Here is a 21,834-nt window from a genome sequence, read left to right on the forward strand (position 1 = left end):
GTATTCATGCTATATATAGACCTAACACTTTTTTTTTTTTTTAAAACGTGTAATGCTTTCGATGATGAGCATTTTTATGTTGGATTTTTTTTCCCATATTCTTTATGATCTCGTAATATGTCTCATAAGCATTCTGCGTAATTATTTTGTTTTGATTTATCATCTTTTGATTTATCATGTTTTGTTTTATTTTGTCCTGCTATACTTTGTCATGTTATACTTTGTCCTGCTTTGCTTTGTCTTTTTTTGTTTTATTTTTCATTTATTGTTTTACTTTTTTTCGCTTTAGCTCTTTAGTTTAAGAGCCTTAAAATGATTTCCTAGGAAGGTAACATGCCCCTGGTTAAGGGTATTACCTCCGAAAGCATTTTTAAAGATTTGTGGAAAAATTATGTGCATAATAGGCATTGTTTTTGTATTATATATAAATTAATAAAAGTTCAGCGTCCATTTGTTCATTAGTTCTTGTACAACTGTTTGGACAGTATTGTGTTTGTTGATTAATTTTTTTTTTTTTTTTGTTATTTCTTATGTGTTTACTCGTTTTGTATTATTGCATATATATTTTTTGTTCTGTAAATTCGTTTGAGCTTCTTTGTTTTGTCTCAATGTATGAGTATTTTTTGTTCTTATGTTTTAACGTTTTTTCTTTTCTTTTTTTTTTCTTGTGTTTTTCCCTATTTTTTGCGCCTCTGTATTTTTTTGTGTTTTTCCCCATTTTTTGTGTTTCTGTATTTTTTTATTTTTTTGTATTTTCCTGTCTGTCTGTACTTTTTTGCAAAAGATGAGCAAGAGAAATGATTTTGAGTAACTTAAAAAATCGCGAATCGGAAAAGGAAAAAGAGGTGCGTAAAAGGAATATAAAAAACACACAATCGCACGTGTTTAGTAATATACCAATATTCTCTTTGGCAAATTTACGAAAACAAAAGGAGGAGATAGGTACTTGTTTGAAAGAGGAGGAGCCAAAATGGATCAACCAGGTGGTAAGGAAGGAAATCCTTAATGGTAAAATAAAAATTAATGAAGAAAAAGTTGAGAAGGAAAACGATGACAATGAAAATGCTCGAACAGAATGTCGAACAAAAGATGGAATAAAAAATAGGGGATGTTTATTTTCTAATAAAACAAATATAACAAATAAAACTTCTAACCTCCTTGACACCCTGGATGGCTTGAAAAAACAAATTCAACATACTGATGTTAAGCCATACATTACTGAAAGTGCAGTAGATAAAAATACTCAGAGAGTGAATTCTGGGGGTAGCTATTTGTGCAATGAGGAAATATATCAAAGGGATGTATACCCAAGTAGTAATACCATTATAAGATGTATGGAAAATGTAAATACTCCATCAGGTTGCACACATACATGTAGTAATTTAAATATGAAGAAAACAAAAATATGCAATTTGAGAAAAGGAATAAATGAAATATATCATCTGGAAAAGAAAAAAGGTCATAAGGAGGAGAATAGCGTTTTTTTGTCCCTTTCAAAAAATAGGAGTAAGAAGTCGAAAGGCACCGAGAAGGAAATGCTAAGTGCATTACGACTAAAAAATGCTATAAGTTACACGAAAAAGGAAAGTACAGATAGAAAAGTATGTAGTAACATGAAAATAAATAAAGATTTTTACACAAATGTGAATAAAACATATGACCATAAATGCACTTACAAGAATTATAATATTGCATATCGAAGTAGCAGTAAAAAACGTAGTACAAACAACGGTGCCGTTAGAAGAGTAATTCAGAAGGATAATATTTTTTCTAATATACGAAAGAGGGAAAAACATGTTTTAGAAATATTAAATGATGAAGATAGTACCATTGAAGGTAGAGGCGAGTTATTAAATTATTGCTCACACAGTAGTAGCGAGAACAGTTATAATTTGATTTACATATGCAAAAGAGGAAGCACGCAGGCGAATCCTCAGGCGAATCCTCAGACGAATCCTCAGACTTGTTCATTTAAATTTCTTAATTGTGAGAAAGAAGGGCTAGGAAATATAAATCCACTGGAAGGTGTGAACATGAACAAAATTAATCCACACAGCGCGGATAGGTTGAATCTCGAAAAGAATAAAAAAAAAAAAAGAAAAAGTAAAAATGGATTAAAAAGTAAAAATGGATTAAAAAGTAAAAATGGAGTAACAAGTAAAAATGGTTTAAAAAGTAAAAATGGAGTAACAAGTAAAAATGGTTTAAAAAGTAAAAATGGAGTAACAAGTAAAAATGGTGTAAAAAGCAAAAATGGTGTCAAAAGTAAAAATGGTGTAAAATGTAAAAATGGTACACAAATTAAAAAACATGTACAAGTCAGTGAAAATGTTAATAATAATGGTAATATTAAACAGAACCCAAAAAAAATTACAATGCAAACGAATTACCGATTGAATGAAACCGGGAAAAAAAGTTTACATGGATGTAGGAAAGGTACGACCAAAAAGAAAGTTTCAGTAGGAGAAAAAACGTACTTAAAAAAAAAGGCCAATAATGATAGTAGTAATAATGCTCATCGCAGTAATGGTCGTAGCACTAATAATCGTTACTGCAGTAGTAGTAGTAGTAAAAGAAGGAAGAACAATGTCGAAAAAAAAGGAGCCATATGGCCAAATTTCGTACAATTTAATAGACAAAATGAGTCAAAAAAAGAAAAATCAAAAGATGTAACAACAGGTAATCGTATTAACATAAAGCGCAGAATAGACAATAAGCGAAATGAACTTCTTAGCAATTATAATCATAAACAAATAATAGTTAAAAGTGATAATAACGAAATTGACATTCGTAATGCAGATAAATGTTCACTTCGGGAATTGGCACAAAAAGAGGGAAAACGATCTAATGGTACTTTTATTTATGCATATAATATAAAAGAGGAGAAGAAACAGGAAAATAATAATAACAAGCAAAAGAGTTTGTTGCAGAATTTTTGTAGTCATAGACAAGAACCTTTTTCAAATAAGGAATGCACAAATAGCTCCAGGTGCAAATCTCTCACGTTTGCAAGTGAAAAGAAGATAGAGGAGAATGAAGGAGAGGAAGAAGAAAACGGAAGCAAATATTTACATATGGCTTGTTTAAGGACTGAGAATGAAATACTAGGTGAGAAGAGAACGTGCATGATCAACAAGGTTTTGAAAACAGATGGTATTGAAGGCATAAATATAAGTACACATAAGAAGTGGAATAGTGCAGGAAACGCTAACTGCTTTGGTAACAGTGGTGCAAACATTGACTACTTCAGCAGTAGTGGTGGAAGCAATGAGTGCACAAACAAAAGGGTTAACACTGGTACCCTTGGAAATAGAAGGTGTACAAGCCTGAACAATTTAACAGAGGATTCTTTCATATTCAACTCGCTGTTAGTTACTAATGATCTTCGAATTAAGATATGCTACAGTAACAATTATGTTGATTTCAAAAAATTAAAAAACCGCTACAACTGTGAGGGAGAAAATACTGGAAAAATAACTGGAGAATGGACTAGCGAAATAACTACAGAACGGAATGACAAAAAAATGGGAGAGAAAAAAAAAAGGTTGGATTCCCCAACAAACGGGCATCTGTTAAATTTAAGCGATGACTTATTTTTAATTTCATTCGATTCAGATAAAACAAAATCAAATTATGTTCAGCAAAAGAAAAATCCGTTCACAACTTTAGATGCCATTAGTGATTTGAGTGCGAACAATTTGAGGGGAGAAACTTTTTCTGAGCATTATGTAGCAAATAATCATTTTTTACATAATTCGATGTTTTTAAATATTAATGATCAGAATGATAAGAAGCATGAACAATTTAATTTAATAGATGACAATAGTAATATTAACATGTGGGGAGATATAATTTATGAAAAAGATGCAGGTGTTAATAAAAAATATGAGGAGAGTGAAATAATGAACTTTTTTGAGAATAAAATGATTGAGAAAAATGCGAATATTTTATCACCACAAAAAAGGAAAATAACAACAGAACAAAGTATGAGTTGTAAACAGTCAGAGAGAAAAAACTGTTTCGATTTTTTACAAAGGGGTTATGTAACAGATGGAATAGGAAAAAAATTATGTACATGTGACAACTCATTAAACAACTCTAATGGTATTAATTGCTGCTCTTGTAAAAATGCTTCACAAGGAAGATATGCATTAGAATTTCTAGCATTAGAAAAAAAAAAAAAAAATAATAATACAAAAAGGAAATGTTCATTAGGCGAAATTATTTGTTATAGTAATCGATATAATAGTAAAAATGATTTAGATATAATTAAAATAGGAAATGGTTTAAGGACACCACAGAATAGCAATAGAAAGATTAATGATATACATATTTATACATGTTTGGAGAATAGTAATTTAAAATGGGGAGGAGAAGAGGAAGGTTACAATTCCAATGATGATGAATCATCTTGTGCATCAACAGTATTAGTAGAGTACGATAAAAATCAATTAGAAATTTTATTTGACAATAATAGCGTGAGTTGTGATGAGGGAAAAAAAGGAATGAAGTATGTTGGGAAAAAAAGAACAGAAAAAAAAAAAAGAGGTAATTTTCTATTATCAGCTAGTCCAAAAGTTAAGAATAGTATCACAACAGACATAGTAAATGGGAGGAAACCAAATTCAGTAAAAGTTAATAGTTCATACGGGGTACTATGTAATAAGAGGGGAAGCAACAAAAAGGAAAAAGAAACAAGTAGGAGTAGAAGAAGCAGTAGTAGTAGTAGTAGTGGTAGTAGTAGTGGTAGTGGTAGTAGTAGTGGTAGTGGTAGTAGTAGTGGTAGTGGTAGTAGTAGTGGTAGTAGTAGTAGTAGTGGTCGTATTAACAGAATGACAAACTGTGTGGCAAAAGGGGGAAAATTTGTAACTAACGTTTTTGAAAAAAGCAATAATTTATTAGTACTTCAAAAATTGAATAATGCCATTAATAAAAGGGAGCCTATATCGAAACATACAACTGCAGTTGAGACATATGAGGGTAATACTTGTATAAATAACGAAAAGACAAAAAATGAATCATCAGACAATTTTATGGGCAGACGCTATTCTGGTATAAGCAGTGCATACGTTAAGATGCAGCAAGAACGGAAGAAAAAGGGGAAAAAGGAAAAAATAACGGAAAAAGAAGCAAAAAAAGAAGCAAAAAAAGGAGCAAACGAAGGAGCAAAAAAAGGAGCAAACGAAGGAGCAAAAAACACTGTTACACAGATACAAGGAGGAGAAAGAAGATACAGACACACTGAGTCAGCAGACAACGAGGATGATTGTAAAAAAAATATATTTTATGTGAACAGGAAGGATAAAAGGGAAGATTTTTTAAGTAATTCTTTGGATGTAACCAACGGAAACACAAATAATATGGCTCTTCATTTAGTAGAAAATAGGGAAGACTTAATATATAACGATGAAAAGATAATTAATCAGAATAATAATAACGAATTAGGGAGAAATTATTTTTCTGCAAAATGTATTGATTCATTGATGAAATATGAAAGTAATGTACTTCAAAAAGTAGAGGAAATTGAAGAAGAAAAGAGAGTAGAAAACAATTTTTATGAAATTAATCATTGTAGTGACATAAATTTTAAGGATGATGAGAAAAATCAAATACATCAGCTTTCGGTATTAAAATTTCTTATAAGTAAAAAAAATAAAAAGGGTTTTATAAAAATTGAAAAGGCGAAAAAAATTATAAAAAGTTTACACAGAAATTCACATACGAACGAAAAGAATAGTATTAAAAGAAAATTTAGTAGGAAAAAAATAATGGATGATTATACCCATAACAATAACAAAAATTTGAGAAGGAAGCATAAATGGAAGTTTTCTTTGGCTAGTAAGAGGAATCATATAAAGCACATTGAAAATTACAGTTGCACACATAGTGCAGCTGATTCAGGGAAAAGAACAAAAATTTTCAGTGCAAACGGAATAAAGAACTTGCAGCAAAAGTGTCATAAACATATAGAAAAGGAAGATAGTACAAATGGTGGAAGCGAGGCCTTTTTTGAAAAAACAAACGGCTTTGAAAGTACAAAGAATGGAGTTCATTACAATGACGATTACGGCGAGCTTAATAATAATAGAAGTAATATTAATATCAGTAATAATAACATTAGTAATAACTATAGTAGTAATAAATATAATAATAATAATGGTAAAACTAATAATTCCCATTTTTTGAAGAATACGAAATTGAACGAGGAAAAACGAATAATATACTTTCAAAATTACGAACATAACAGGAACAAAAAATCCACAGAGGGAATAAATATAGAAGGAGAAAGCTGCACTAAAATTTTAAAGAATATAAGGAAAAACTTACCTTTACATTATGAAAAAAAAAAATTGGAAAAGTCTATTCGAGTCAAAGTTCATAAAAGAGTGTGTGCACAAAAATATATTAAAAAACGAAATAAAAAAAAAATAAGCAAAAAATTAAAGGACCTATATTATATACTGGATGATAAGAAAAAAGAGTCCTTTTTAGTTTCCCCTCAAAGTATTAATCCTCTTGTAAATTCATTAAAAAATACATGTACGAATAGTAATGCATATCTTAAAAGAAAAAACTCCCAAAAGTTATCTGAGCGGAAGAAAAAAAATATTGCAGACAAGGAAAAAAAAAAAAAAAAAAAAAAAAAAAAAAAAAAAAAAAAAAAAAAAAAAAAAAAAGCTAGATATAAAAAAAAAAAATTCGGAAATGCAAAAAAAGCTAGCTATGCAAGAAAAATTAAACGATCAGAATAACGAAGACGATCAAATTAGTACAAACAACTTGGTGACAACACAAGAAAAAAAAGAGTTGTATTTAAGAAAAAAAAATGCATACGTGGGCAATAAAGAAAATAATTCTTCTTTATGGGGTAATAGCTCAGTAAAATGGGAAATGAGCGCTGTTTTGAACATGGATACCAGTAAAAAGAACAGCGGCCCAACATGTGCAGATCTAAACTACAGCAAAGTGATAGGCGGGAAAATTACACCAGATGTAAAGAGGAAAAGAGAGGATGCAGCATACGTAGAAGAAAACGATAATAATGACAGCGGTGTCAATGATGATAACGATAATGATGACAATGATGATAACGATAACGATGACTATAATGATAACAATGTCAATGATGAGGAAAATAAAAAAAAGGAGATATCCAAAATCATAGCAAACGGACAGAAAGAAAATGCCACGAGCATGACTAGTGTGAGAAATGGGGGAATAAAGCATTTAGAAAAATCAGGCACGTACAGTTTTGAAAATGTAGAAAAATTTTATTTGACCACTTTTGAAGATAATTTGCGTAGTCCCCTGCAAAAGCTAAACAAAAATGAGAACAGATTGAATAAAGCAATAAAAATTGAAAAAAATTATACAAGAAAGGGGAAAAAATTTCCTAGTTTAGTTAGTCCAATAAGAGTAAATGTGGACAATGTAATTTACAGAGGCGATATTGATAGTGATACCATGTACAATAAATGTAGCAATAGTACATGTAGTAAGAGTAGCATTAATGACAGTGAAAAAGGTAGAATGAAGGATTATATGAAGAGTAAATGTAATGGTACAACCAAAATGAAAGGTGAAAGGAGCTGTCAAGATTCCCTGATACGTATGAAGGACGATCCTAGTAACAATTTAAAAAAGTGCGAATATACATTTTCGTTAAATTTAGGAAAATATGTCACAAATCATCGTATAAATGAAATAAGTTTTAAAAAAAACATTTTAAAAAATAGCATAGGGGAACATTTACCAGTAAACAATAAGGTAAGCAGAAACTGTAAACTTGTTGAAAGAAATGGATTACCATGTAAAAGAGGTGGGGTAAAATATGGAGTTCGAGATGAATGCGTAGAAAAGGTTAGTGAACATACTGGAGGGGATGAGGCTAACGTAGAAAGTATAAATAAGGGGGGGGAAAAAAATCAAAGGAGTAACTTTTTTGAGAGCAAAAATATATTTCGTCCTGATAAAAGGGATGTAAATATTAAAAAAATCAATCAAGATTTTTTAAATTTTAAGATAAGGAACTTAATGGTAAATAGTAATACACGTTCTGAAGAGGGAGAGGAAAAGAAGTATTTATTAAATAATGGGAAATGTAAAAATGGTGAAAATTGCACAAATGATTTAACTATTAATTGTGAACATGATGAAAAAATATTTTGCTCCAATATCCTTTTTGGGAAAAAAAATAATATAAAACCATATGACACATCAGTTGAGAAAAAAACAAAATTGATAAGAACAGCAACAATAAAGGAATATTTATCAGATAAATTTAAAGAAATAAAAGAAAGAAAGAATATATTTAGAGCACTATCTGTGAATAATATTTATAAAACTATATTTCCAAAAGTGCGTTTATTTAATTCCACTCAAAGAGATAGTAATAGTAGTAAAAAAATGTTGAACAGAAGATGCTATAATACCAATTTAGAGTTAAACAGTTTTAATAAATCTACTCCTTGTAAATTAAATAAAACGAAAAGCTTAATTTATAGAAATACTAGTATCAAACGAGGAAATTTGTTTGTTCCCACGAAGAGAAGTAAAACGAGGGGAGAACGAACCGGTCCCAAGGGTAAAGCAAATAAAGGAGAAGCACGAGAAGGTAGAGGAACAGGACAAGGACGAGGTGGTGTGTATATAAACGTCACTACCAAAGGAACCATTCACAATAACATCGATAATTTTCCACCTTATAACTTGCTATTTCGTGTCCCCAATATAGAAGAAAAAAAAAATTTCAGCGTAAAAATAAAGCGAAATTATTCTGCTCTACCAAATGTACAGGACCAAAGTGATGAAATGAAAGAGAACAAATCTGAATATGATACGTATGGAAGAAATATTTTTCATGTCCCTACATGTAAAAATAATACAAATAATAAGTACAATAAAAAGAACAATGTATTTAAGGATAAAATTTATTTTTTCAAAAGAACAAAAAGCGCGATGCTGTTTAAAAAGGACGAAAAGGTGTGTAGAAAAATGCCCAAAAAGATAAACGAATGTACACGTGTAAATGTATGTGAACAGGGGAAGATAAAAAAATGTTTCTCCATGGTAAACGAAAAGGTTATGAAAGAAAATATTTATCTAAATACAAATCTAATCAAAAGTAAGTACGGAGGTATACGTAATTTTATAGCTAATCCGAGTTTTTTTTTTGAAAGTGCGCTAAGAAACAATTGTGAGAAGATGGCTACAGAGGATGGCGTGAAACAGAGAAGCCAACCAGGTGAGAGGGTATAGAGTCAAGTTAAGATGTCAGTAAATATTACTATTACCATTGTAATTACTATTATTATAAAATTTTTTTTATGTATATAATATATAGGAGCATTCAAAAAATGGTATCTTTAAAGTATAACATGCAGAGTAAAATTTTTTTTAAAAAAAATGTAAAAAAAAAAAAAAAAAAGAATAATATATGTATGTTGTATTCCATATTTGTAAAGTTTTTTTTTTTTTTTTTTTTTTTTTTTTAACGTATTTTTAGATAGTTAAAGCTTCTTCAAAATATACAAGTAAATATAGAGTACTCTGCAATGATGTTTAAACAATTCTGATGTATTTATGTATACCATATGTTATGTGCTTTATTAAAATCATCTGGCGCTGCCACTTGGTTTTGTACATGTACACATGCACATGTGCATTTATACACATACGTATATGTGCATACTTGTATACTCATATATGTACTATATAAATATATATATGTACATGCAGGTATGAATGCCACAAACAATTGTGGTACTTTACCGCCTTAGTTAACTTATTAAACTTAAAACATCAGATAATAACCTTTTAATTTGCGTTGCTTATCAAGCAGATCAAAATATCCTTTTTAATTTTCATTTGTGCTGTTAATAAATAGTGGTATATGTTATATTACGTTACACCGTGTTATGCTACTTAAAGTTATATTTTGTATTATATTAAATTTTATGTTAAGTTTGTTTTATCAATTTTTCCTATACCTTTTTTTTTTTTTTTTTTTTTTTTAAAAGATAAATAAAAACAACTCTTCATAATTGTAAAAAAAAATACTAATGTTGATGTAGTTATAAAAATAGGTAGCTTAAAAAAAAAGAAACATAAATAGAAATAGAAATATAAATATTAATAAAAAAAGAAAAAGAAAAAGAAAGAACAAGAGCAAAACATGTAATGTTCTATTTGTAGTAAAAAAAAAAAAAAAAAAAAATTAAAAAACTGAAAAAACCTAAGTGGGTTAAGAGTACTTTGTTTTTTAGATATCATTTGTTCCTTGAAAATTGACGCCAAGTATTTTATAAAACCTGAAAAGAGTGCCATATAGTTCATATATTATATATATATATACATAAGCATATATGTATATTTATTTATGTGGGTGTTTACGTATATGTAGAGTCGTTTTATGAAAAAAAGCAATTTATATGCACTCGCGGTTAGCTGATAAGCATGATCAGATTACAAATAAAGTACAGCAGGAGACAACAAAAAGTATAGAGGAAGAATTTCACAGAATATAATTTTACATCTGCTACTTTGACATACATTCATATATATATATATATATATATATATATATATATATATATATATGTATTCTTTTTGAAGTTACCTTAAGCATGGTACGTATTTGACTGAAAAACAGGCACATGAGATATAAGAAAAAAAAAAAAAAAAAAAACATAGTACTATGGAACACAGTATGATATGGCGTAATATACATATTTTTATGTAATAATTATTTAGATACTTTTTCTGAGATTATAATTAAAAAAAAAAAAAAAAAAAAAAAAAAAGCTGAGAGCACATTCCCATTGATATGTGATTATACCATTCATGAAAACTTTGCAAGGGCATTTACATATATATGTATATATATATATATGTGTTATTGTATGTGTGCTATGTATATGTGTTACGCATGTGTATGATAATCGCGTGTGGTGTACATTTTTTTTTGTACATGTTTTAATATGCCTTTGTTTTTTTGTCTCTCTCCCCCCCCCCTCTTTCCCTCCTTTTTGTAGAACGAACCGATGAATAACGGAAAAAAAAGGCTTAACAATTACTTAAAAAATAAGGAAAGGATAAAGAAACTAAAAATAGAAAGAAAAGAGAAACGTAAGGAAGAAAATAAAATTGAAGGGATTGTAAGAAATGAAAAAAGTAAAGATAATAAGGAGAAGGAACATTACAAATTTAAAAAATATGCATTATGTGTCGGGTATGTAGGCAGCAGATATCATGGATGTCAAGGTCAAGGAAAAGAATCTATGACAGTGGAAAATGAAATAGAAAGAACATTAGTAAAAATTAATGCAGTAAAAAAAAATGGGAAAAATTTTAATTTCTGTTTATCTAGATCGGCTAGAACAGATCTAGGTGTGCACGCTTTATATAACGTCTTTGTTTATAATATTAATATTGACTGTACCTTCTCAGAAAATACTAAAGGAGAGGTTGAAGTAGCAGGTGAAGTAGAAAATGGAATGGAAAATGCAGCGGTAAGTGATGCAGGAATAGAAGTCCAGGAGGTAGAAGACATTTCGAAAGGAAGGACGATAAACAAATGGAGGAGCAGCAATCATGAGGAGGTGAATGTTGAGGACGTCATACAAAATGGTAAAAGTGAACACGATAGTATTACCCCAAATTACACTAGTAACAGCTTTCTTTATAAAAATGAAAAGAAAGCTATCAACAAAATTAGCAGTACTGATGATCCTACTAAGGAAGATGAAGCAAAACAAACGACACATAAAGAAGATAGTGGTCGAAATAGCAATGATGATGTTTTTGAAAAAAGAAAAGAAAAAGAAGAGAAATTTATAAAAATTTTGAACTTACATTTACCTGCTGATATCAGGTGTTTTAATATTTATAAAGTTACTAAAAGTTTTGATGCTAGAAAATTTTGCTCATTCCGATTGTATGAATATCTATTTCCTGTATATGTATTGAGCGAAGTAGATATTAACATGAAATATAAAGAAGTTTATGATGAAGTTATTAGAAATATTGATGAATATGTGAAAGAAGATAAAGAGAAAGTAAAAAGGAAAAGGAGCAATTCGTCTAGGGTTTTGGTGGATGTGCACAATGGAAGTGCTTCCAGTGGAGAGAGGCTTAACGGGGGCCTCCACGAGAGTTGCTCTAAGGATGGACGTGAAAATGGAAATAAGGATGCAAGCAAAAATGAGAGCAATACATGTGGATATAACGACGGCAATAACTATGGCAATAACTATGGCAATAACTATGGCAATAACTATGGCAATAACTATGGTAATAACTATGGTAATAACTATGGTAATAACTATGGCAAGGATGGCGCCCTGTGCACTCAGAAAAGCTGCCCCGAGAAGGGAGAGGTTCGATTGGAGGAGGATATTTTCACCATAAAAAAATACAAAGAAGAATTAACGGAAGAAGAATTAACAGAATTTTTTGAGATATTCAATAACTACACAGGATATCACAATTTCCACTGTTTCACAAAGTATAACGTAGATCAAACGACATATAGATATATAAAATATTTTGACGTAAGCACAGTGAAATTATATGACTATAATTTCTTATCCATAAAAATATTAGGACAATCATTTTTAATGCATCAAATAAGAAAAATGATAACGCTGGCTGTTGAAACATTTCGAAAAGCTACTACACAAAATTCTATTTATTACTGTTTAAATAGAAAGCAGTATGTACCTATTTCTGTCTTTCCATCAGATGGCCTAATGCTCATATGTCCTTATTTTAATTCATATAATGAAAAAGTGTGCAATCCACCTCAGAGTCCACAAATATGTTTTAAGGAAAACGAAGAAATTACAAAATTTAAGACGGACAAAATTGCCATATGCATTATTGAAAAAATGAAAAACAATGTGTAATTTTAATTTTTTTTTTTTTTTTTTTTTTTTTTTTTAAATATATTATGTACGTGTATGTAATTTGAACGTGTGGAGATGACAAAAGGGGCATTCATATTGAAAAAAAATTGCTTGACATAGTTTAAGTGTTTTTTAGCTCTTCGTCGTGTTCAACATATACACACATGAATCATTTCACGAAAATATATGCTCATGATATGTATACATAAATACGAACTTATAAATATGTATACAAAAATATTTGCGTACAGATAAAAATATATACATATATATTTATATGAGTGTACATATGAAAATACGCCCTTATAAAAACATAAATCTTTTTTTGCTTTGTTTGTAGATGGAAAGAGTGGGTTAACAGGATGAACCAACGCCCCTTCGTTTTTCACTTTATGAAGGAAAAGATGTGTAAAAACTTAAGTCAGAATATTTCATCAATCCATAATAAGGAAAATCAAAGGGAACAGTAAGCATAATGTGTATAATTATTTTTCAGTATGTTACAGAACTAGCCATTTTTTTTTTTTTTCATAATTATTTTGTAATTAAAAATATGAATTATTACACATGAACTTGTTATAATTGTGTATGTGTACGGATTTTTGTATTTGTATTTGTGTTTGTATTTGTATTTGTATTTGTGTTTGTATTTGTGTTTGTATTTGTATTTGTGTTTGTATTTGTATTTGTGTTTGTATTTGTGTTTGTACGTGTATGTGTTTATGTATATATATTTATGTATGCACAAAACGTAAAAAGGAAAGGTCGAGAGGAAGAAGTCAATTTCAACCTTTAAAATTTTTTCAGACGAAATAATTAAATCTTTAATTATAATTGTTTATTTAAAAGATTAACGTTGAATTCGTACCCGTCCTAATATATATATTATATATATATATATATATATACGTATGTATATATGTACGTGTCTGTGTGTGTGCGAATATTACTGCATCCCATATGCATACATTTTGCCATTAAAAAGAAAAATGTTGATCAAAAATGCGGTGTATTTATGTGTACATTTCTCATTAAATTTAGGATAAAAAGGTGAAACATGTGCAATTACAAAAAAAAAAAAAAAAAAAAAAAAAAAAAAAAGTAAAATTTATCGCGCTAAACATATAACTACGTATAAATTTAACTATGTATAAATTGAACTAAGTATAAATTTAACTATGTATAAATTTAACTATGTATATATTTAACTATGTATATATTTATCTAAGTATATATTTAACTAGGTATACATTTAATTAGGTATATATTTAATTAGGTATATATTTAACTTGGTATACATTTAACTAGGTATACATTTAACTAGGTATACATTTAACTAGGTATACATTTAACTAGGTATACATTTAACTGGGTTTATATTTAACTAGGTAAACATTTAACGAGGTATATATTTATAATGGCGTATTTTTTTAAAGGCTGAAAAGTAATTTGAGTTTGCACTCCGGTGTTATATGCCCCATTTTAAGCTATCTTTTGATAGCATTTCCAAATTACCAACTCGTGGGTGGTCATATCTTTATTAAGGTAATTGTTCCATTGCTGGAAATAATTACTAAGTGAGAATTTGAGAGTAAGTAAGCATCAATTATTGTAGTTTTTTTTTTATTATTCATAAATTTGGAAAAATTGAATCCTAGATAGCCAAAATTAATACCGCCAATGATTACACTTTGATAAGCATCTCTATCATCACTATTAACATCTGCATCTTCACTTTCACTAATTGTTTTGAAATTATTAACAGAATTATATGATGAGTTACTATTTGAATGTTTATATAATAATATATCTTCTTTTACGTTTCCATTTTTTTCTCTCATTTTGTTTTCCTTAGATGTATTAGAAATATTATTATTATTTGAGTCTACAATAACACTTACATTATGCGTAGAACTATTGTCATTTAGTAAATTACAATTACTTGTATATTCTGTTGGCACTCCCCTACTATTGGAATAGCTATTGTTAGAAGTATTCATTTTATCATCATTTCTTGTATTACTTTGTTTTTTATAATTTGAAGATAAAAAATAGGACAGGTTAAATATTGATATGCCTTCATTTTCGTTTTCTTCCTTTTTTCTCTTTTCCTTTAACTCATTTATTTTCTCTGCACAGATACATTTTTTCGGAGGCATATCATGCTTTATTTCTATTTCCTTTATCAAAAATATTTCGAACGCTGATACAACTTCATATATTCGTAGCTGCGAATTGGGGAACAAGAAAAAAAAAAATAAAAAATAAAATAAAATGATGTTTTTTCGCAGTGATATCAGTAACGCGCCGAATAACACGGACACATGCACATACGTGAACGCGCACACGGGTACACCATACAAGCACAAACACATATACACACATACATATATACACACATACACACATACACACATACATATATACATATATACACACATACACACATACATATATACACACATACACACATACATATGTACACATTTACGAATGGGTTAAAAAAAGGAGGCAACTGTCACACAGCACACGAATGTATTCGAGAAAGGTTACCCGTCCATCGGTTAAAATAAGCAGCTTCGTAATAAAGTTTTTCGTTATGAAGATCTTAAAAATTGGAATGTCAAAAGCTTTAAAAGAATAAACTTCTTTATACATTTGAAGGTGAACAATGTGTATATAACCTAACTGGTCCCCATAAAAAATATATGCATCTTCTGAAAAGTTATATGAATACTGTTTATTTTTAAACAAATTCCAAAAAATGTTTTTCCTTTTTGAAGATTCAGAAGTTATTACAGTATTGCTTTTTTTTTTTTTTTTTTGTTTGTTTTTCTTTTTTGTTGTACCCTGTCTCATTTTTTCACTCTTATCATCAAACGGGTTAATAGACTTGTATAAATAATTAGTTGAAGAAAGCCAAGTACAAAAACTTGTGGCATAATTATTATTTTCCATATTTTTATTTTTACTTACTTGAGTTTTATTTTTTGGTAGGTTACTAATTACGCATACCAAGGTAGGATGCAATACTGTACCTTTTAACTTTTTACTGTTTCCTTTGTTCATTTCATTCTTAGTCAGCTCCAAAATATTATAATTATATTTGCTGCTTTCGTATCTGCTACTATTACTGTTATGGTGCGCGATCATGTTTTTATTCTGCAGATAACTCTTCTCCTCATTTGTCATTATGGAGCACAAATCCCAAACACATATACACACAAGATCCGTAAGATGACTTTGCAACTTCTTATTTTTTTTGAAAAAAGTAATATTCGATGAATCAAAATAAAAAAAACGAGACTTGAAATAAGACTGCTTTTTCTTAAACACATGGATGTTTAAAAACATGTCTATCCTGTTCAAGCTCCTTTTTTTCTCATCTTCATTAGCATTATCATTATCGTTGTCGTCATCATCATCATCATCATAATTATTTGAACGATTTCCTTCTTTGCAAATATCATACTTTACATTTCCTTTTTCCCACTTTTTCTCATTGTTCTGTTTACTTGTTACGTTATTGCATCCCTTCTTATCCTTACTTCTAACAAATTCAGTGGATGAAACTTTAGAAATATTTCGGCTTCTGTCATTGGCATGTTCCTGTTCCTCTTGTGCATTGTTGTTCAGTAACACAGTGTTGCTGTTATTGCCATTACCACTATCACTTCCACTGATGTTACTATTGCCAATATCGTTGTCGTTCTTGTTTCTTTCCTTGTTACCAAATTCTGAACGGTTCATATTTTTCCCCACTGCAAAAGTTGCACCGCTGTAGTTACTGTTTTCGCTATGTGATAACGTGTTGGAACTCCTTGTCGGCATTGCTGGTTTGTTGGGGTTTCCCTGATGCTGTTGCTGAGGACCCTGCTCACTGCAAACAAAATTCGAGTTGATAAACGTGGTGTGGTTGTTTACAGCCTTTCCATTAATTCCTTTTCCAATACTTACCAAATAAAAGCTATTATCATTTAAACATTTAATGTCAATAATATCATCATGGAGTTTAAGGACACACATAGCTTCCTTTATGATATAGCCTTTTTTATTATATATTTTTTTTTTTCTTACCTTTTTTTTTTTTTTTTTCTCCATATTTTTTTTTTTATTTTTTAAAAAATTTTCTTTAAAAAATTTTCGAATTTTTTTATTGCTCTCCTTTATTTTGCTCCCAAAATTGTAATTTTCTTCTTCGCTTTTTTTTCTTTTTTTTTTAATTTGTTCCGTACTTTGTTCATAATTATTCGCATTTGTTGATACTTCCTTATCGTGCGTTTCATGTCTGTCATCATGAGACTTGCGTTGTTCACCTGTTTTATATTCTCCATCATTTTTTATGCGATCATGTTTCTCCTCTACATCCTCATCCTCCTCATCATAGCCGTCCTCTTCCTCGTCCTCATCCTCGTCCTCTTCATATTCATCTTCATCATATTCCTCGTCATAATGTTCGTCATACTGTTCATCATCGTACCCCTCGCAGTACTGTTCGTAGTACTCCTCTTCATAATCTTCGTCATATGGCTCGTCCTCCTCATCTTCCTCTTCATGAACCTCCTCTTCTTTCGTCTCGTACTTTTCCTTACCATAATGTGCGTGATTACCTTGATAGAACCCCCCTATTCCTCCTCCTCCTCCTCCTACTCCTGGCTGTTCATGTTGCTTTTGTTTTTCTCTTTCCTTTTCATTATTATATGGAATATTATCATAATTTTTTGAATTCTTCCTAAGATTGAGCATTTCCCTATTCTTTCGATCGCTTGAAAAAATTGAAGAGTTTCTATGTGAGTTTTCGTTATTCGTAATACAATTTTTTTTCTTCTTCTTATTATTACTATCTATAAAATTACCTAAAAAAATATTATAAATATATAGATTGCCACTATCATCTGATATCATCAAAAATTTACCATTGCTATTCCACAGTACGCTTGTTATAGTACCGTATTTATATGAAATGTCTTCATAGTTATTTGTAAATTTGCACAATCTTATTTGAAATTTTCTTTTGTCCAACTGCTGCTTCTGTTGATTATGTTGAATATAGTGTTGATGTTGATGTTGATGTTGATGCTGATGCTGATATTGATACTGGTGTTGGTATTGATGATGATGATACTGTTGTTCTGTGTTGACACTTTTTTCATTATTTATATGTACTAATGCAAAAATTGGCAAGAAAGGATGTGATATAATAGCTCCTGTTTTTAATACTGATAAACTCTCCTTATCACATGTTAGGGTATTTATAAAATTATATTTTTTTCTTACACAACTGTTCATATATCGATCTAAATACTCAAATAGATTTTTAAATTCATTCTTTTCATTTTTCCCATTTATTTTATCTTTATCATTTAAATTTACGTTGTTATGTAGTAGTAGTAAAATCATCTCCATATATTTCTCTGCCGATTTAGAAATAATTATATTGTTCTTTAGTTCATAATTCTTACCATGCTTCTGTCTTTTACCATTACCATTACAATCGCTATTGTTATTACTGTGGTTGATGTTACTGCTGTAGTTATGATTGCTAATACTTTTATCCCTTGTACCTTCCTGCTCATCATCTGAAGTCTTATCCTTTTCTTTTATCTTTATATTCCTTGTTTGGTCCTTGCTGCTGTAGATTTTTTCCCCCTTCTGTGGGTTATTATTTGTAGGGGATACAGCGTTCTCTTCATCATACTTGTCATTGTTATCACTGCTAATATTTCTAATGTTGTTATCATAACCCACAGGGATGCTTCTATTCCCAGAACTGCTTCTCAGAGGATGATTATATGTCTTACCATGACTATGTCTCCTCTTCTTTTTATATTTCTCTTCTTCTTCTTCTTCTAAAGTGTAATAAGCGTTTTGTGATAGTGCACTGACGTTTCTACTGCTCTGGTAACTGCCATAATATATGGAGTCCAAATTATTTGAACTCAGTAGTAAAGTTAATGTATTATCATATGTGTAAAAAAAATTATGAAAAAAAATATTATTAACGAAATAATTATTATACGAATTACTAAAAAAGTTGGTAATGCTATAATCGTTTGGAATGAAATTACTCATAAAGGAACACAATGGAATTAAATTATGCATACATTGAATATGCATGCATTTGTATATGTACAGCAATTTGTTCATGTTAATGTCCAAAAATATTTTCTGATTCTTGTTCTTATTCTGTTGCTTATTCCTTCCCTTTTTATTTTTTCTTTTTATTGTTTGGTTTTGTTCCTCTGCATGTGCCCACGGGTTAGGTCTCCATAGGTCATCATTATTCGTAATTCCATTTCTGGTAATTTCTTGTGCCTTTTTATCTTCATTCACTTTATCATTACCATTAACATAACCTAATGAAGCTTCCTTACAAACTCTGTCACTGCACGATGCAGCATGTGAAGAGCAGTGGGGTGTTCCACGCCTTTTCTCTGCATTATCATCGCCATTGTTATTAATTCCCTTGCCAGTCATGTTATTTGGCATGGGTGCTGTAGTACTACCTGTATCCTTGTTATTGCTATACAATTTGCTTGTTTTCCTTCTGTTCGAAATTTTCCTTTTATTAATATTTCTATTATTATTGTTATTTACGTCTTTATAATCATATTTCAAATCGTTGTACGATATGTAGTTAATAAACTTACACTTTTTGTTTAGCTTTTTTAAATGATCCAAGATGCAAATTTTTTTTATTTTATTCTTCCTATGGATGTATATTATGGTGCTATTATGGCTGTCTATTTTTCCCTTTTCAATTATATGCCTTTGGTTAAAATTGCGGAAGAGCAGAGACAGAGGAATTACATGTGGCAGTTTGTTATGGTAGCTCCTGCATTCGTTCTCATGCTTCATGAGGTCTTCACTCTCACTGCGATTGCTATATCTGTTGCTATGTCTGTTTCTGTGCCTGTTGATGTGTTTGCTGTTTTGTTTTCCGCTCTGTCTATTGCTGTAATCGTTCACGTTAAGCAAACTACTACCATTTAAGTTATTAATGCTCAAACTTTTCGTTTCATTGAGGCTGGCACCTGTTATATCACCACTATAATTTGCAATGGGTATTTTAGAAGCAGTAGGAACAGCAGTGCTGCTGTCATCTATGTTGGAGCTGTTCGCATTATTGCTTCTAGCATAGTTGTAATTTTTTTTATTTGGACCCTCCTTATCATTAAATAGAATAACGTACTTTTCATCCTTTTTACTGATATCCATCTTTTGAAAGTTTCTATTACTGTGAAAATGGTACTTGCTTTTTTTTAAGTCCTCTTTCGAATTGGACATATTTAGGTTCATATCATAATTAGATCCTGTTCTCCTATCATTTATCATTTTTTTTTTTATTTTAAAAATGTTATCATAATTTAGGGAGTAATAGTACGAGTTCAATAAATTTTTTTTTTTATTTTTCTCACCCGTTATTCTATTATCTTTGTTACTAGAACTGTCACTTGAAAGCAAATACTCTTTTGAAATTTTTTTTTTTTTTTTTGATTTTTTCCCCACTTCATGATTCTTGTTCTTTTCATTTTCGTTCTTCTCCTTCTCGTTCTTTTCATTTTCGTTCTTCTCCTTCTCGTTCTTTTCCTTCTCGTTCTTCTCCTTCTCGTTCTTTTCCTTCTCGTTCTTCTCCTTCTCGTTCTTCTCCTTCTCGTTCTTCTCCTTCTCGTTCTTCTCCTTCTCGTTCTTCTCCTTCTCGTTCTTCTCCTTCTCGTTCTCCTCATACTCGTTCTTCCCCTCCTCACGCGTTGAACAGTTTACAATAACACTGCTATTATTTCCACTATTCGTATCTACTGTTCTACTCACATCACTAACACTTTTTTTGATTTTTTTTAAGAAGCTAAATTTTGAATTAAAGAAAGCAAATTTTTCTTGGCTATTAGATTTTTTAAAAATGAAATTTGTATGATTGCATGTTAGTGAACCTCTTTCTACATGTGCATTTGGAATTATAATATCATCCACTTCGTATACTCTACATCCGTTATTATACAAATCATAAAGCATTTTGTATTCTTTTTGATAACTACATCTTGTGTTAGATACACTACTGCTGCTGTTATGATTTTTGTTTTCATATGATATATCCTTTTTTTTTTCCCCTACATCTGCATGTGTTATGGCAGTAGCCCTACCTGTGGAAGCATTCCCTATGTAATTCGTTGCATTGATAGATGCATTATTATCTGCATTACTCAATGCATTGTTTGCTGCGTTGTTCGCTGTGTTGTTCGCTGCGTTGTATGCTACATTGGTTGCTGCATTGGATGATGTGTCGTTTCGTTCGTCCTTACCCCCAAGATCATCCGCTTCGCCATCATTATTATGTAACGCACTTAAATTATGGAGGTCAAGAATGTTAACTTTATCGTTCATAAAATCATTATAATCATAAAAATTTTTATTAAAAAATAGCAAAAAGGATCTATACGTGCAATTATTAAGCTTCCATAATGCATACACATGTTTGTTATAATAGTATGAGATATGTGAATCGATAAAGTGCTCACATGTAACATAATCTGCTTTTTTTCTTTTCGATTTATTAAAAAAAAAAGGAAATGATAAAAATGTCAACAAGGTACTCTTCACATTATATGCTGATTTGTATAATAGCATTTTTAATTTTGAAAAAAGAAATTTATTTATGCAAATTGATAGATTATCTATATGAAGCAATAACACATAAGTTTTGTAGTAAAACATGTATGTGTCTTTGTTTATAAATCCGTTATTACGACTGAATCTACTGCGTTGACGCTCCCGTTGTTTGTCATACATCTGCCTTAACAGCAGCAACTGCTGTTGCTTCTGATGCAGCTGATACCGTTGATGCCGCTTTGAACTACTTGCAGTTGTAAGCTCCTCACACTCCTCCATTTTCCGTCGCTTGTTCTTGTGTGCATTATTTATTAGATGCAAT

At 30.0% G+C, this 21,834-nt stretch overlaps 3 protein-coding genes across 3 annotated transcripts; 2 read left to right on the forward strand and 1 right to left on the reverse strand.

Moving 5' to 3' along the window:
* Window positions 1-797: 797 nt before the first annotated feature.
* MKS88_000528 (uncharacterized protein) lies at window positions 798-9,565 on the forward strand (the record flags this gene model as incomplete). Its single annotated transcript, XM_067216396.1, has 3 exons — window positions 798-6,504; window positions 6,722-9,252; window positions 9,506-9,565. 3 exons carry the CDS (start codon window positions 798-800, stop codon window positions 9,563-9,565), a joined length of 8,298 nt encoding a protein of 2,765 aa, XP_067075764.1.
* Window positions 9,566-11,042: 1,477 nt separating this feature from the next.
* MKS88_000529 (tRNA pseudouridine synthase) lies at window positions 11,043-13,375 on the forward strand (the record flags this gene model as incomplete). Its single annotated transcript, XM_067216406.1, has 2 exons — window positions 11,043-12,901; window positions 13,246-13,375. The coding sequence occupies 2 exons, from the start codon at window positions 11,043-11,045 to the stop codon at window positions 13,373-13,375; spliced, it is 1,989 nt and encodes a 662-aa protein (XP_067075765.1).
* Window positions 13,376-14,434: 1,059 nt separating this feature from the next.
* MKS88_000530 (uncharacterized protein) lies at window positions 14,435-21,791 on the reverse strand (the record flags this gene model as incomplete). Its single annotated transcript, XM_067216417.1, has 2 exons — window positions 14,435-15,133; window positions 15,459-21,791. The coding sequence occupies 2 exons, from the start codon at window positions 21,789-21,791 to the stop codon at window positions 14,435-14,437; spliced, it is 7,032 nt and encodes a 2,343-aa protein (XP_067075766.1).
* Between the last annotated feature and the right edge of the window lie 43 nt (window positions 21,792-21,834).

Source organism: Plasmodium brasilianum, chromosome 1, assembly GCF_023973825.1.
Source record: "Plasmodium brasilianum strain Bolivian I chromosome 1, whole genome shotgun sequence".
NCBI classification, from domain to species: Eukaryota; Apicomplexa; class Aconoidasida; order Haemosporida; family Plasmodiidae; genus Plasmodium; species Plasmodium brasilianum.